This window comes from Maylandia zebra, linkage group LG5 (genome assembly GCF_041146795.1).
Source record: "Maylandia zebra isolate NMK-2024a linkage group LG5, Mzebra_GT3a, whole genome shotgun sequence".
Taxonomy (NCBI): domain Eukaryota; kingdom Metazoa; phylum Chordata; class Actinopteri; order Cichliformes; family Cichlidae; genus Maylandia; species Maylandia zebra.
In genome coordinates this window covers 27,561,284-27,573,286 of record NC_135171.1, presented here as the reverse complement: position 1 = coordinate 27,573,286, position 12,003 = coordinate 27,561,284, and the positions used below count along the sequence as shown (strand labels likewise).

General features: G+C 36.2%; 1 protein-coding gene across 2 annotated transcripts; it reads left to right on the top strand.

Annotated features, from left to right (window-relative positions):
* The first annotated feature begins 2,466 nt into the window (after nt 1–2,466).
* On the top strand, nt 2,467–10,482 carry LOC101468781 (sodium- and chloride-dependent GABA transporter 2-like). 2 transcript variants are annotated; one of them, XM_004548875.2, is made up of 14 exons: nt 2,467–3,755; nt 3,938–4,072; nt 4,764–4,904; nt 4,996–5,080; nt 5,173–5,305; nt 5,416–5,550; nt 6,135–6,238; nt 6,318–6,442; nt 6,519–6,631; nt 6,713–6,850; nt 7,189–7,291; nt 8,147–8,247; nt 9,263–9,433; nt 9,801–10,482. In XM_004548875.2, the coding sequence occupies exons 1-14, from the start codon at nt 3,560–3,562 to the stop codon at nt 9,963–9,965; spliced, it is 1,845 nt and encodes a 614-aa protein (XP_004548932.1). In that variant the 5' UTR covers nt 2,467–3,559; the 3' UTR covers nt 9,966–10,482. The 2 variants fall into 2 exon arrangements, with proteins under 2 accessions (XP_004548932.1, XP_076740269.1); XM_076884154.1 differs by lacking the exon at nt 9,263–9,433.
* The last annotated feature ends 1,521 nt before the right edge of the window (nt 10,483–12,003 follow it).

Below are 12,003 nucleotides of genomic sequence, written 5' to 3'. Positions count from 1 at the left end.
CACTATTTGGTTCCAATATACTCACTTTGAAGATAATTATTGACACTGTCCTGGTCTTTTAACCAACCGCTTCAAAGGGAAGATCACAAATTCATTGCACATGGCTGCAATACTTTTGGTCATACTACAGACGCCAAGCACTGTTTTCACTAGAAAGAATGTAGCATTAGACCTTGCAATTTTGTAACTTAATCTGAAGTTAGTTAGTTAATACAGTAAACCCAGGAACTGAAAAGCCACACAAAACCGTGGATCCATTTCAGGAAGAACCAAACTGTCATCTAATTTGAAAATTCCTGCAATGCTTTGCATTTCGTATATGAGACTTTAAATGCAAACTATTCTGACTGATATGCAAGCAACATTTTTCACACCTAACAATGAACAAATATTCAGCTATTCACCTGAATCTTAGGTACGCACATAGTTACATAGATAACTATATTTGAGACCAACATTTATGATGAGAAAACAACTCCTCTGATGTTTATTTTCTGAGACATGATATCTTCTTTTTAGTCCTCTTGTTACGAAAGGTCACGTGAGAGAAAGGAGGGGAAAAAAACCTGCCACGTGCAGCCTTCGAACTGAGCTGAAGGTTGGTTTTCTGTGAAATCACTAACAATACATTCCATAATGTAGCAACACCTTTAGCACCTGTGCAAAAAAAAAAAATAGATTCATTGTTGATTTATGATTAACTAATCATTATAAAAAACGAATGTTTCAAATTTATTTCACAAAACAACAAGAGGGAAACAGATGTTCTGCATGTTACCTTGTTATAAAAAGATAACCCCCTCCCCCCAAAAAAGTGACTTTATCTTGACCAACACACAAAACATAAACCAACTCTAAACTACGCCTGTGTGTCTGTGTGTGTGTCTGTGTGTGTGAGTGTTCTCTACTGGTTCCAAAGAAAAGACTGCGTTAGTCTCTATGGCCACTCCTCACAGAAACTCATTTTACCAAAGATACTTTCTAGAAAGAAGCAGGTGTTTTATTTCAGAAGACGGCTTTTAAAGGGGAAACAGCCTGAGCTGCTCAAGGTATGTTGGTTTACATTTTCCTTTTGTTTAAAGTGTTGGTAAAACTCTTACAATTGGTTAAATGATGCCACTAAGCTTGTTTCTATGTTTTACGTCTATACATTGCAATTTGTTTATTGCAATACCATTAGTTAGAAGAAAAGATACTGAACTGGAAGGAAGAATAAAAAAGTAAGTTATATCTTTGTAAAAAATAGTCAGGTACTTGTGTTGTTGCTCAGTACAGATTATAAGAATAGGAAGAATAAAGTGAGCAGACATACAATGCATGCATTCTCTAAACTGGGGCTGTTCTAAATAGTAAATTGGAAATTATATGTGTTTTCACGTTACCTGCTATAATCAAGATGCTGTAAGTTGTTAAATATTATACTTTTGGAATAAGATCATTGCTTGGTAACTCCGGTATCTTTGTATATATGTTAACATGATTCCTAAGGTTATGCCAACACTAAGATGACCAGGATAAAGCCACGATGTCCAGCTGAAACAACTACATTTATTTTCACTAATTTTTTAGTTCAAGATTCATTTTAAAAATAGTCCTAAACAACAGTTCACCAGGTTTTCTGAGGGTCTTTCAAAGTTTTTCTTTGGACAATGGCTGCTTTTTCACTCATTTTCAGTCCAGGTCATTTTCACAGCAATGTTTTTAAACCACTTAACATGAACCTATTGAAGCATAAAAAGGCATCTAACTGGATGTACCAGTGATTTTTCTACACATACCAGACAGCAAAGAAATGATTTTAAAACAAAATGCAAAATTTCTTAAGGCAATTTGTTACTAAGTCACAGAAACACACACACACACACACACACACACACACACACACACACACACACACACACACACACACACACACACACACACACACACACAATTTCTTTAGTCTAATCTGTGAAACATATCAAAGATAACACAGTATTTTCACACCAACAGAGCTTTTAGTTAAAAACTTGGCAAATCTGTTTATTGTGTCCTTAAAAAATGGGGGGAAACAGGTTCAGGACAAAACAAGAAATGGCAGACCTAAAAAAAATATCTTTGGCTGACAATTAATATCTGAGAGTCATGCCCTTAAGAAATAGGAAAATTCTAGCAAAGACCTGACATAGGACCTAAGAGGTGCATCTGGCCTTTCTATTCATCCATTTACTGATCACTGAAGCCTCATCAGAAATGGTCTCAGTGGAAGGGTGCGTGTCAAGAAGCCATTCTTAAGGATGGAGAAAAGGGAGAAAAAGCTGAGAGATAACAAGAACTGGACAGAAAATTAGTGACAAAATCAGCGGCATTTTCCATTCACATGACTCTTATTTTGTATCCTAAGGTGTAAGGTGAGTTTTTTCTTTTGGCCTTCTTTAAACAGCACTGAGTTTCAGTGAGTATACTGGATGTTGACATTAGGGCTGCCACGATTTGTCGACTAGTCACGATTACGTCGACTATCAAAATCGTCGACGACTGATTTAATAGTCGACGCGTCGTTTGAAGCTTTGTAAGATCACAAAAGACGCAGGAATAAGTGGCAGGATTTAAGAGTGTAATAACGGACTGAAACAGAAGATGGCAGCATTGCATGTACAAGGATGTCAGCTACCGTTAAACCCCGAAGAAGAAGAAGAAGAAGAAGAAGAAGCAGCTGTGTCCCAGAATTCATAGCGCGGCCCAGCGCAGTTTCCAACAATGGCGGCAGTTAGTTAGTTTTAATGTTACTCTTATTATTCTTTCTGGGTCACAAAATAAACGTTTAACATATTTTCAGGCGAGAATGTAGCTGTGTAAACCTCAAATATCTGCTCAGTTTATCAGGACACCACATATTTTCAAAAGCGCTCCTACGTTTTCGGAGACATCTGTTACCCACTAGCTCGTTAGCGAGCCGGGGGCTAGGCTCACTAGCGCCGTGAGAACACCGGACTCCCCGCAAATCGTTTTCAAACCCACCGCCGTCTTTCGCTACTCAGGTTAAATATATATGAGTCACTTAGATAACTTAAAATGTTATTGTTTGGCTTTTTTTTTTGTATTTTATTTGTTCCTGAGTAAATCAGTTTGTCTGAGATTAAAGTTATAGTTTTTACACAGCTGAATAAACGTCAAGCAGACAACTGATTATCAGAAGTGTGAGATGCTCCAGAATATACTCCAGTGTCCTGTTATATTTTAGATAGCAAGGAGTTTATTAAACTTCACCGAAACAATCTGCAAATTTCATTAAAATTTAATAAACTATCATCTTGTCTTTATTTTTAGTTAGCACAGACCTTAAACACTTAAAGCTGTAAGCTAATGATAGTTATATAAGAGCAGATGCTGCTGGTGCAATAAGCTGTAGTTTTACGTCCAATGGATGATGATCTGATTAGTCGACTAATCGCAAAAATAATCGGTGACTAGTCGACTATCAAAATAATCGTTTGTGGCAGCCCTAGTTGACATTCTATGTATTTTGTTTATTTTAGAAGATATTGAGATACACAAACTTAATTGTTAAAGGGCTGAAATGGACCAAAAACAGAAATCCACTGTGAAAATGAACGTGATGAACCCTGGGAACAGACTGGGACATACCCAGCCCAAAGCTCCAGAGAGAGAGCAGTGGGCCAACAAGCTGGAGTTCATCCTGGCAGTAGCTGGGCACATTATTGGGCTGGGGAATGTCTGGAGGTTTCCATACCTTTGCTACAAAAACGGAGGAGGTACATTGTTGTTGTTATGTCCATCTTGAAAACAAATGTCATGTAGCCTTTATTGCCAAAGATAAAGATTGAATTCAGCATGGAAAAAACAAAAACAATACTAATTGCACACATTGAGCAATATGGTGTATACACATTTCTTAGATGTTATCAATAATTACTGATATTTATTTGTTTTTAAGGGGTTTTCTTCATTCCTTATGTTTTATTTTTGTTCACCTGTGGCATCCCACTCTTCTTCTTGGAGACATCTTTGGGTCAGTACACCAGTCAGGGTGGAATAACATGTTGGAGAAAAATCTGTCCACTCTTTGAAGGTAGTTTTTTTTTTTTGTGATTTTTTTCTTTATTAGTTTAATTAGATCTTGTTAGAACAGGATTTATCACCCTTTCACCTTCAGACCGGCTTTAATTATTCATGGCATAGATTCACCAAGGTGCTGGAAACATTCCTCAGTGATCCATTTTGACTTGATAACATCAGACATCTCAAATGTACTTTATTGGATAGAGACCCGATGACTGTAAAGACCATTTGAGTGCATTGTCAAGAAAATGGGTCTGAGATAAACTTTGTGACATGTCATGTTAGCCTCAGCATCACTAAATGTAAACCCTAGGGATAGTATATTTCATATGTTTATGAATCTCTGAAAGGCAGGCAGACTGGTGACCAGGGCGTACCCAGCTTCTAGCTTTATGCCAGCTGGGAAAACCTTGGATAAGCAGTTAAGAACATTGTTTGATGGATGGATTGAAATATAATGGAGTAGAAAGTACAAACATAATACAAACGTAAAAATTACATTACAACAAATGTAAGGACATCAAAGTTGTTGTTGTGTATGTGACCTAAATAAAAAGCCATAGTGCAACTTTATTGTATTTTTATATATTTGTACAGATGATTTTTTTTTTTAAATACAGATGAACTTTTAAAGTCTAAGCTTGAAGGGAGCTTAGAATCAAATAAAAACTGATATTGTTCATCGCACTATTTCTTAATAGGTTTAGGTTACGGAAGCCAAGTGGTTGTTTTGTACACTGGTATGTATTACATCATCATACTGGCTTGGGCGTTTCTCTACCTGTTTTCATCGTTCAGGGCTGAGCTTCCATGGGCAAGCTGTCACAACAGTTGGAACACAAGTACTAAGATTTTATTTTGTATTCATTTCACATAATTGCATCATGCATGTGTTATTCGCATTTCACAAGCCTGCTTAATTTTTCATGCAAGATGGCTGTTTTGAACATAGTCACAATCAAACATTTCCTGTGGACCCAAATGGAAAGAGTGTGTCTTCAGTTGTTGAATTCTGGGAGTAAGTATGGTAATATGGACCATACCATAAGGCTAATAAGGTTTTCATATATGAAAGCTTATATATAAACTTCTGTATAAACTTTGTAACAGGAGGAGAATCTTGGGCCTGTCTGATGGAATAGATAACATTGGGAATATCCGTTGGGACCTGGCCCTTTGTCTTCTTCTTGCCTGGGTTTTGTGCTATTTCTGTATCTGGAATGGAGTGAAGACCACAGGAAAGGTGCAGAACAAACTTTATATACTAATTTTTCATTTCATTCAAACTCTTCTATGAAGCATCTAAGTCGGTTTTTTTTTAAAAACATATACTGACAGTTGCTTGTATTGAAGGTGGTGTATTTCACCGCCACATTTCCATTTGTGATGCTGGTGGTGTTGCTGGTTCGTGGCCTCACATTACCTGGAGCCAAAGATGGAATTATGTTCTACCTCTACCCAGACCCATCCCGTCTCACTGATCCTGAGGTGCTAAATTCTCTAGTACTGAAGAAGTATTCGCTTTTTTCCTATAATGCATGTCACATTGCATTTAATTGCATTGCACATCTTTTGCATTTAACAATAGCATGTAGTTAAAGAAAAAAAAGGGGGGGGGGGGGGGTCGAAATGTTGGTAAACATGTTTCACCACAGAATATGATGTTTTTGCACTTACTGTGCACAGCCCTGTACTCACCAATGGCATGGTTTAGTTTTTATCCAGCCTTTACACAGCATCATAGTTTTTATTTATTTTTTATTTCAGTGGTAATGAGTTTGAAGATTACCATATGACCTGAAAAGAATGCGTGTGCCAATCCTATTCTCAGTCAGTAGAGAATATATGTAATTGTTCTTAATTTTCAAGAAATAATTTAAATGAGCAACAGATTCCAGTAAATTCAAGGATCAGGAACATCTGTGTTGTTTTGCAAATACTTTTAGTAAATCAGTTTTTTGATAACTTGGCATATTATTGAACTTTTACTACTAGAAGCAGTTAGTATGATGTAAATGCACTTTTTTGTACACTTACATATTTACCAATCAAAATGACTTTAAATCCCTCAGGTATGGATGGATGCGGGCAGCCAAATTTTCTACTCCTATGGAGTTTGCACGGGGGTTCTGACCTCATTGGGAAGCTACAACAAGTACAACAACAACTGCTACAGGTTTGTAGGAATTCTTCCTTTACTTTTGTAATTACTGTAATTTGCTTGTTTTCTCACCTTTGAAAAATTTCACCTACAGAGACTGTGTTTACCTGTGCCTGTTAAACAGTTTAACCAGTTTTGTAGCTGGTTTTGCCATTTTCTCTGTGCTTGGTTTCATGGCAAAAGAACAAGGCTTGGATATATCGATGGTAGCAGAATCAGGTATGGATGGAAACCCAGAGTGATACTGTTAAGAGCTGTCTGAGAAAACGACTATATTTTGCTTCCATTTTTGCAGGACCTGGATTGGCATTTATTGCTTATCCTCGTGCTGTGGCTTTAATGCCGGTTCCTCAGCTCTGGGCGATTTTCTTCTTCATCATGGTCATCTTTCTGGGATTAGATAGTGAGGTAATACCAATCTATTTGTCATGTACATCTTAGAGTTGTTTCCTTTGTGGTAATACGAAATAATCTCTCCCATCACCGCAGTTTGTATATCAAGAGGCACTGGTCACAACAATCTCGGACATGTATCCTTCCTTTTTTCAAAACAACTGTCACCGTAAACTCCTTCTTCTTGGAATTAATGTCGGAAGCTTCCTTGTAGGCCTTCTGATGGTGACAGAGGTGAGCGTTTTCAGATTTTCTTGATCATTTAAAAATGGAATTTAAAAAATAAATCAATTTAAAAATGAACCTTGTAATATTTTCAACTATAAAAACATAAGGAATTCACAAGTGAGAAATACAGAGGGAAATACAGTAGATTAACTAAACTTAGCACGCACTATTTTAATCTCATTGAACAGAAGAATTTTTAAGTTAAGGGCTGAATTCACAAGAATGATACACCTGCTCATGTTTTGCTCTGCTTTTATATGGACTATGTTCTCAGAATATGGATTTAGTATGGTGAATCTATAGTTATAGATGCAGTCATATATTTTGTTTCTATATATTTGTAGGGCGGCCTTTATATTTTCCAGCTGTTTGACTACTATGCCTGCAGTGGGATGACCCTCCTACTTTTTGCTATTCTTCAGTCTGTCTGCATAGGATGGGTCTATGGTAAGTAGCAGTTTTAACTTGGTCAAATCATTCAGTGTATTTAAAAAATGGACCAAACACTGTGAAGTCATTCATTGGCATGTGTACTATCATCTAAAAACCTCAAATCTGCCAATTTGGCTGTCACCATGTTAGCTTTTCAAACAGATGCGATCGGAGTTTGCAGAAAGGGTAAAACTGGGAAATTTATCAGGTTACCCCAACACTATATAGCCAGCTTGATTGGAAGGTGCTTCATTAATTTACTATTAATAAATAATTTGAATACTTTAAGTAAAAAAAAAAAAAAATGACAGCCACGTATCACAAAATAGCCACATTTTTATTTATACACTAGAGTTATGAATTTTTTTTCTTAAGTCATCATAGAACTTAAATAGCAGAGAAAAAGATCACTTCCTGTAGAGGTTTTATGATAGTTAAAATTAGCTAGAAATATCAAAATTCTGGTGTAAAACTGGATATTTTAACATTTGGGTCTATGGGGACTGACTCGCTTTCTGAGCTCGCCTCAAAGAACAGCAGTTCTACAGGTTGCCACTTGGGTAAAATTTGCAACTTTTGGATGTATCAAACCCATGTATTAAATTCAAATCTTGGCTTCACTTTCATTTTAACTTCTGTAAAATGAAAGTGAAGCACAATACAGAACCTCCATTATACATATGTCTTGATCCATGCTCCATCCTGGTAATGAAATCTCTAAAAGTTGATTCTGTTTATCTGGACATAGCATTATCGCTGAAAACACTCTGTCCAGATCACCAAAATCATTTTTTGGCATTATATATATGGTATTATGTTTGTGTGTGTGAGAAAACAACCAAATAGTTAACAATGTTTTTTTTTCTGTAGGTGGAGATCGTCAGTACGACAATACAAAGGACATGATTGGATATCGACCATGGCCTTTTATGAAATACTGTTGGCAGTACTTCACACCAGCGATCTGTACTGTAAGTATTAGAAATGTTGTGAAATGCTGTTAAGTGAGTGTACGTGAAACCTGTCAGAATCTTCTATTCTAAGACTAGTCTATGTCTTAACCAGATGGAAAACAATTCCACTTTGACACTGCATAGCAACTCAAAGACATTTAATGCATTTATAAAGTGGATCTTTTATGCTCCATAGTTTAGTTTTAGTGCCATAGTTTAGTTTTGGGCTACTCTGGAGTAGCTTTGCATGATTCACAGTTCAAAATAAACTTTTGTTTTAGGATTTACTGCTTCCTAATACAGCCCCTTACTACTTTTTCTGAAACAAACCATTTTGGAGCCTCTCTCTTTCAGGCCACCCTCTATTTAAGCTAACTTATAGAGTTTAAACAAGATGTGAGTAGGGCTGCTGTACTGTAAATGAACATATTAAGGATATCAACTCTCAGATCCATTAAAAGCCTACTGTTTGGGCTCATTGACATTACTTGCACATGCTGTACACTGACCTCAAATTTGAAATGTTGACCTTATTTCAGAGGAGTATTTTCCACTGTGACAGCATAAATGTGACAGAAGAAGTCAATTTTTAGCTTCACACAATTGGTGAAATATTATTTTGTGTACATGTCTAATGTGACTTCAGTTGATTTAATAAAAAGCTTTGAAAAAAAATTAAATTCCGCTGCGGATGGATCAAAAATACATGTATGTTTTAAGTAGTTATAAAATTATGTCTAGTTAAAACCAATTTATATCAAATAGACCAGAGAGAAAAGCATACATAGACATTGGATATAATCACAGTTACCTGTACCTAAAGTTTTGACATGACTGACAGGAGTGTTTGGAAACAAATGGCACTACAAAAGCAAAGGCTGTAAATTTGAATGAATATAATTTTAAATCTTATTTACAAGTGTTTGTTTTACATCATATAATGTCAAAATTAATCCCCCATGAATATGAATTTTCTCTTCTTGAATACAAATCAGGCTTTTAGTTTATACCTGCTCCTGTCTTATGTTTTCAGTGCACATTTCTCTTCTCCCTGATCAAATATACCCCACTCAAATTCAACAACACCTATGAATATCCCTGGTGGGGATACGCTATTGGAGGATTGTTTACACTCTCCTCAACACTCATGGTTCCTTTGTGGATGTTGTATGCTGTGTGCATTACTCCAGGAACACTGAGACAGGTAAATCCAAAAAAAAAAGGTGAGTTTGAATGGTCACAAAATCTTAAAAGTCTAAAAACAGCTTCTGATCCTTCCACTGGATGCATCTTAGGCAGCTCACTGTAAATTGTATTTAGGGTAACATGAGGAATTTGAGGTCAGGAGTTCCTGTTTCTCTCTTAACTGTTTAAATTAAAGTGTATACCTTGTGGAAGTAAGGTCATTTGTGGTCACAGTGAAATACAAACCCCAGTGAAACTGCAGTGTACCTTTTATTGATTTTGAGCCTTAAACCTTGCCCTTGATGGCAGTTACGTAATGTTACAAATATAATGATATGATCATTCAGCAGAATAATCAAAAACTACGCTTCTCTTTTGCCACCCAGAGACTGAAGCTTCTGTGCACGCCAGCAAAGGACTTGCCTTCTGCAACATCAAAGAAAGCATCAAACTATGAAGCATTTCAAACTTTCACAGACTTGCACACACTGCGCAAGACAAAAAGTCCAGATGATAGAGATGAACAAATACAGGGATCATATATTATTTAAACTGAACAAAAAAAAAAGGTTAAAAGTACAACTACAGCAGCGAAGAATACATGTCACATACAGTTATATTCTAAGTCCATTAGGCAAACAACTCTAAACATCATCTGGTCAGTGTCCAGCTACCAAAACCAGATGAGGGAGACTCTCTGAGTAAACATAATGATCTTCTGAAACTCTGCCCTGGACTTGTCATTTCAAGCTGCCCTGTCTTTTTATTTAGGGTACCTGTGGGGGAAAAAAAGCTGGAAACACTGCTTAAGGCTGAAAAACAGCCTCTCAAGCAACACTGATCGATCACTGGAACCGATCATCAATCAGATATGTCTCAGTAAAAGACCTTTTTCTCTGTAGAAGATAACAGATTTTTTTAATGTTTCATTGTTAAACTGAAAATGTAGTTTGAACTGTTTGTTGTACATTTATAGTACCTTTGTGTAGCTGTTTCAGCGTGTTGTATTATTTACTGTGCTCAGTAAGCTCAAGATGAAGGAAAAAGAGGAAAAACATAAAAGTTTTGGTGGTAACAATTCTTAAATTTTACATTTGGTTTCTTTTCTTGTATTCTGACTTCATTTATAAATTCTACTATGTTAAATATTAGAGTGAGGACATACTTACTCCAAACATACATGATAAATAATAATAAAAAAAAATAGATGTGTCAAACATGTAAAAAGAAAAAGCGACAAAATTTTTGGAGGTGTTAGGTAACACCACTTCACAATGCGCCTTCTATTTAGCTGATAAAACAGAACACACCTGCACTCCTTGAATACCTGAAACTAAGGGAAAACTGGAACAACAGGTTGTAATCCAAGACAGTGCATGCCCACAGCTTTTATACTGAGTAAAGTGAGAACCAGGGTGCATTATGGAAAGGTTGCCATAACAAGGATAAAACTGTGTGAGCAACAATCAAAATATACACCTACACACAATTTAGAATCACCAAATGTGCAAGTGTTCGGATTGTATGAAGCTTGACTACCTGGAAGAAACCCATACAGGCACGTGGAGAACAGGCCAAATCCAGCCGATTTGGTTCAAACCCAGAACCTTCTTGCTGCGAGCCACCACTGGGCTACTGTTTTCAGATAACATGGTGCTGTAATCACTGCTTTCTCCTTGTTTTTGCCTCAGGATTCTGGATTATTGGATGTATCATCTTATATTTTATTCAAGCTTCACTGATAATAACATACCCTACTAAAAAATGTTCACATATTGGTACCCCACTGAATGCTGGAATGTTGATGTATGACTAAGTGTAAGACACAGACACCCTCTTGTGTACCTCCTCAGTTCATTATCAGCAATGAAACCACTGGTAAACTCGAGTGCACATGAACCATAAAAGTACCACTGCCATGTTTGACAGGTCCTGTGTGTGCAATCGTTTGGATCATGAGCAGTTCCATTTAAAAAAAACAAACAAAAAACACAATTTCCATCAAGCTGCTTTTTGCTTTGATCCGTTCATAAAAATAATTAATTTTAGTTAAATTTGTAGATACTATTGTTCTTATCACTAAAGTAAAGTAAAGTAAAGTAAAAAAAAAAAGTAATTTTTCTGCCTTTAAGGCAGTCAGGATATAACCCTTAATAGACATGGACAAATATTGTGTTAAATAGTGTTATTACATGGTGTGTAACATAGCGATTTAACTGACAGTCTTTGTGTTAATATTTTACGTGTATATTCATTTTTGTGCAATATATCTAAAATTAGAAACATCCTGTCTTGCAGTGATGCCAAAACCTAGTTCATTCATTCATTACTTCTAGGCTGGACAATTGTAATTCTTTAGTATCTGTTTTTTTCTGAAAGTTCCCTGGAAATCATCCTATTAGTCAAAAAATACTATAACAAGTACTAACATGGGGAAGAAGGAGAGATCATTTTTCTTCAACACTGGCATCTCTTCATTGGCTCCCTGTTAAACCCAGAATTGAATTTAACATTTTTTGCCTCTTGTATAATCCGGCCCATCATATCTTAAAGACCTAGTAATATCATCGCCTAATAGAGTACCGGGCA

Coding starts and splice junctions, on each gene's coding strand:
- LOC101468781 (XM_004548875.2), top strand. CDS start 3,560: ATGGACCAAAAACAGAAATCCACTGTGAAAATGAACGTGATGAACCCT. Junction 5,551..6,134: donor CCCGTCTCACTGATCCTGAG/GTGCTAAATTCT, acceptor TAAATCCCTCAG/GTATGGATGGATGCGGGCAG. Junction 9,434..9,800: donor CTCCAGGAACACTGAGACAG/GTAAATCCAAAA, acceptor TTTGCCACCCAG/AGACTGAAGCTTCTGTGCAC.